At 37.4% G+C, this 5,257-nt stretch overlaps 1 protein-coding gene across 1 annotated transcript; it reads left to right on the top strand.

Annotated features, from left to right (window-relative positions):
* The first annotated feature begins 3,570 nt into the window (after positions 1 to 3,570).
* Positions 3,571 to 4,733, top strand: LOC136067607 (uncharacterized). The gene is made up of 2 exons (XM_065773734.1): positions 3,571 to 3,783; positions 4,002 to 4,733. Exons 1-2 carry the CDS (start codon positions 3,571 to 3,573, stop codon positions 4,731 to 4,733), a joined length of 945 nt encoding a protein of 314 aa, XP_065629806.1.
* Positions 4,734 to 5,257: the final 524 nt, after the last annotated feature.

The following is a 5,257-nucleotide window of genomic DNA, read 5'->3' as shown; positions in this document are numbered from 1 at the left end:
CCATCCCTTGTACATGCTATAGGTAATGGGAAATCGTGTTGCACAACATAAGTGTGACATGAAATGTGCCGTGTTGGCGTGTACACACATTAAAAAAAAAGAAAAAAAAAAGAAAATCAAAATGTGGACAAGATCACACCTGTCTATCAAAATTTGTACAAGGTTCTTTTGGGAGTTTCAATTTCCAATACCCATGAAATTAAAATATTATTATCATGGCGCATTATGAGCTCTTACCATTAAAATTAAGGTTGATATTGATGCAATGATGATACTTATACCAAAAGGCAAAAGCATGATAAAATGGAGAAGGCTACTTTGTGGGTGGCCCCTGTCCCTGTGGCTATGATGAAAAGCTGTAATGCCCTAGCAGGATAGTCATCATTTTGATTTTTGTCCATTGAATACAAAGACATTAGTGGACCATGCAACTAGGGATTCTTTATAATCCTGTCCTGTCTACTTATAAGAAAAGTGCAGGCCAAATATTAAACTTATTGTGATCCACAAAGAGAAAGAGAAAGAAAAAAACAAACAACAACAATAATGCTACCCCTATCAATATGGTTACTTTCACAACTTTTTACGTGTAAACATTTAAAATAGATATGTTTAATATAATATCACTTTTTTTATAAACTAATGTAACATCACTTTTATATAAGATTGTCGTTAATATTATTTATATTGTAAATTAATTATAATTAGTGATTTTAATAGTTGTTGCATATATATATATAATTGTTAAATTTGTATTGTATCTAGATTTATTAGGGAAGAAAGTTTTGGCAAAATATGATAAAATTATTTTTGTAAAAAATGTTATTCAACTTAAAAAAAAAAAAAAAAAAAAACTCAAACTGTTATATTCATTTTTTGTTTGAATGAAATTTGTTGGACTCAAAACTCATAAGAACTAAGACACTCCTCTGTCTCTATATAGTTTACTAACATTGTTTTACTTCATTTGTAGGTAATCGAGAAGGTTGTTGTCCAAATGATGGTATGGCCAGGCGTACCTATGGCTATAATGTATTTGCGTGAATTACTTACTAGAAGGATGTTGACGGTGATGTTATATATGTGTATAAACAATACTAAATGTGTGTGTGTGTGTGTGAGAGAGAGAGAGCATGGCTTATTTGATTTTATTTTGACAAGGTTCTGTACCGTTTCTTTAAAATTTTACTTGTGCACTTATATAAGCCATACTTTTGCTCGGATTTTAAGTAGAGGAAATATAGGTAATTTGTGCTATTCAAAGAGAAAACCTTGTGCATTTCCTCCTTGTACATCGTAGAAAAATCCTTGTTCTTTGTCCACTCATTTTGTGATCCCAAAGAGGGCACTTGATTGTTTGAAACTGGAGTATTTTTCCAATGAGGTTCCCACGCGAACTTTCAAAATTTTGACTAATAATATTATAATAACCTGAAATACCTTATTTGCCCCTCTACACAAAAGACAGAGAAAAAAAATATCCCAACTCACAACCTTTCCTAGTAGTAGTAGACTTCTACTCCTACTACAATTCTATATATAAAACCAACGGTTCCCACTTAGAATGATTTAAAAAAAAAAAAAAAAAAACTCTACATTGATTTATTGAATACTAGTCTGAACACAAAAACTCGATGGCTAGACAAAAACATACTGCAAGTCTACCAGTATAATATAAAACCGTGGGTCTCACGTGATAATGATTAAAAAATAATAATAATAATAATAACAACTTTAACAAAGTACACCTCCTATCAAAAAGAAAAAAAATTATTTTCATATAAACCTCTTTACTTGGACCTCGAAGTTTTTGTGGAGTTTTTAAAAGCATTCAAATTGAGTTTTTAAGTCACATATTCAAATATTCACAGGTATGCATACTCTTAATACTTTTGTTTTGATTTATTTATTTATTTAATTTTTTGAAGAATCAAATTATATGTTTAAACTTTTTATATTTAGATGGATTTCTTGATTTAACTATTCTTAACCATAAATTTATAATTCAAATTATATGTTTAAACTATTTGTATTCATAGTAATCTCTTAATTTGATTATTTTTAATCATAAATTGTAATTTTTTTTCTTTATTTTAATGATATGACATATATATTTGTAGTTAATTGACATATAGTTGTTTATTTATTTTGTTATTAATATTGATTAATTTTTTTACTTTCAATCTTGTTTTTTAATCTTGCCCCCTTCGACTAAATTTGGCCTTCTTGGAGTACCAAAGGCTTTGGTCTATGTGAACAAGGAATTCATGGTGGAAGTTTGTCTTGGAGGATCCATGACTTTCTAGGGTTACTATGGCAGGAACGCTGAAGGTAAGCAAAACCTTTGTAGAGATTACACTTGTAACTTGTAAGTAAATCATCGCATCTCTTTTCCCCTAGTAAATTTTTTACGTGACAATTTGTGTTTATGTAGCCATTTTGCAACCGAATATCTTCTTCTTTAGTTTGCTATTTTTTTTACCAAATATTGTCTTGTCTTTTACTGTTTTTATTATGGTGGTTTAAGATTTGGATTTGGTATTCTACCTTTTCAGTCAAAAAAAAAAAAGATTTGGTTTTGGTATATACTAAATTTTGTTGGACTACATATCTGTTTGTATTAATAGATACATTGAATAATTAAACAATTAATTGGTATATTCTGCTAAATGATTCGCATAGGGTAAAAAAATAATTTCCATAAAAAATTAGTGAAGGAGGCTAAGAAACCAAGGCACATTTAGTACACGAGAATAGACCACTAGATAGATTATAACAATTAATTTAGAGAAATAAAATAACTATTCATTTGAGCTTCCAACTGACATTTTGGACAGGATCAAAGCTACTCCCATTCAAATGTTTGTGATGAGTAAAATTAAAGCACGTAAGGTGTTCTTGATTTAGCCCGTCGGATTTGATCATAGAGTAGGTCCTACGGCTTAAGCTGATGGGGTAAATTATGAGGGAAACTGAAGACACAAAAAACTGACGGACAGAGACTTGACATGAAGGAAGTTAGCTCACCCAAGAGGTAACACCATCAAGAAGCTGACGTCGTTATGGCTTAAGGGAATAAGGAAAGCTGGCGATCCTGAAGCTGACGGTCTTAGTGAAACCTTGGCTTGGTCACCACACATGAATAAATAAGGAAATGGCTTGTATCCCACGCTTAATGGTAGTATCCTATAAGGAAATGATTCTGTAATATATGCCCATTAGGATTCCTATAAGGAAAGGACTTTTAGCTCAAGGAAGAGATGGTCAACCCTCTACTACTATAAAAGCCCCAATACCTTCACAAATCAAGATACGCATTATTAAACTCTCTCTAGCACTCTAGAGTTGTAAGAAGTTCTAACTTGACCTTCGGAGGGTATTTGGCCGGCACCACACCGACACTCTTCGTTAGGTCTTCTCTTTTTCTTTGTACAAATGACGTATCGAGTATACGAGCATTATGTGGCTCACTGGTGACATTTGCAGCATCATCAGTTGACGCCATCTATGGGGAAGCGCGTTCATTCATACGTGACTAGACAAGAGAGTTGCATGGTGCTCACTCGCTCAATGGCAACCACAAACAACGTTCAAGAAGAGGAACCACCCACAACCGCCCTCGAGAGGCAAGTCCAAACTTTCATCGCTTCTGTGGAACGCCTCACTAAGCAAAACCACGACCTGGAAGAACAGCTGCGACAGAAGAATGCAGCATCGAACAACCAGAGGATGATCAAAAGAGGACCAGCGCCGAGAGAAGGAACCAAGAGGGACTCGAAGGCAGTAATGTTCCGAACCAACAAAAGCGATAGGAGACCAGCCGTCCCTTCAGTTTTGACATGGCCCCCCCTTACATGGTCGCGGAGATGCAATTGATGAAGGAATGGATGGATCTTATGATGAATGCCCTTAAGGGACAGGTATCCAGCGACCTTAACGACTTGGTTCATTGAACTGATTCACTGTTTACAACCTCTGTCAACTCATTCCCCCTGCCACAGAAGTTTTGCATGCCGCAGATTGAGAGCTATAATAAAGCTAAGGACCCGCTTGATCACCTGGAGACCTTCAAGACCTTGATGCATCTTCAAGGAGTAGTGGATGAGATCATGTGTAGGGCCTTCCCTACGATGCTGAAGGGCCCTGCGAGAATTTGGTTCAGTCGGCTGACACCCAACTCCATCAGCACCTTTAAAGAGCTGAGCGCCCAATTCACTTCGCACTTTATTGGAGGGCATCGGTATAAGAAGTCTACCGCATGCCTGATGAGTATCAAACAATGGGAGGATGAAACGTTGAGATCTTACATAGCCTGCTTTAACAAGGAAGCACTCTTGATTGACGAGACCAACGACAAAATACTCGTGGCCGCTTTTATGAATGGTCTGAGGAAAGGTAAGTTCTTATTTTCACTACATAAGAATGACCCGAAAACTATGTTAGACGTGTTTTATAGGGCCACCAAGTACATGAATGTCGAAGACGCTCTACTAGCTCGCGAAGACAAACCCAAGAAAAGAGAAAGGCAGGAAGATACCTGGCAAGAAAGAGGGCGCAAGATGGTAAGAACTGGAGAGCGAAGGGATGATAGGCACTCTAAGCCCCCCACGAGGAGATTCACAACCTTCACTCCACTAACCGCCCTAATCGACCAAGTCTTTATGCAAATCAAAGACGAGGGGGCATTAACTTTCCTTGGGAAGTTGAAGGGAGATCCCAACAAGCGGTCCTGAGATAAATACTGCCGCTTCCACCGCGACCACGGGCATGACACGGCTAACTGTTATGACTTGAAACAGCAGATTGAAGCCCTCATTAGGCAAGGGAAGCTGCAGAAGTTCGTTAACAATGAAAGGGTAGATCCGCTCCCTGAAGAGTAAGCCCCCCGACGAGACAACGAACACCCGAGACAGCCCTTAGGAGACATAAGGATGATTGTAGGAGGCACGGCCACCAACGGCCTATCAAAAAGGGCTTGAAAGACTTATCTTAGAATGGTTCAAAACGTTCAGCTCACCGGCATCATTCCGAAGATACTGCGAGTCGACAATCCCCTCATCGGCTTCTCGGAGGAAGATGCTCGACGCCTCCACCATCCGCATGACGATGTGCTCATTGTTAGCATCCAGGTAGGGGACTATAACATGTATCGGGTCTTAATCGACAACGGGAGCTCTGCGGATATTCTTTACTACCCTGCATTCCAACAGATGTGGATCAGCAGAGAGCGACTAACCCCAGCCAACGCTCTACTTGT

This window comes from Quercus suber, unplaced genomic scaffold (assembly GCF_002906115.3).
Source record: "Quercus suber isolate HL8 unplaced genomic scaffold, Cork oak 2.0 scaffold_79, whole genome shotgun sequence".
NCBI lineage: Eukaryota > Viridiplantae > Streptophyta > Magnoliopsida > Fagales > Fagaceae > Quercus > Quercus suber.
The sequence above is the reverse complement of the archived record's forward strand: the minus strand, read 5'-3'. Positions and strand labels throughout refer to the sequence as shown.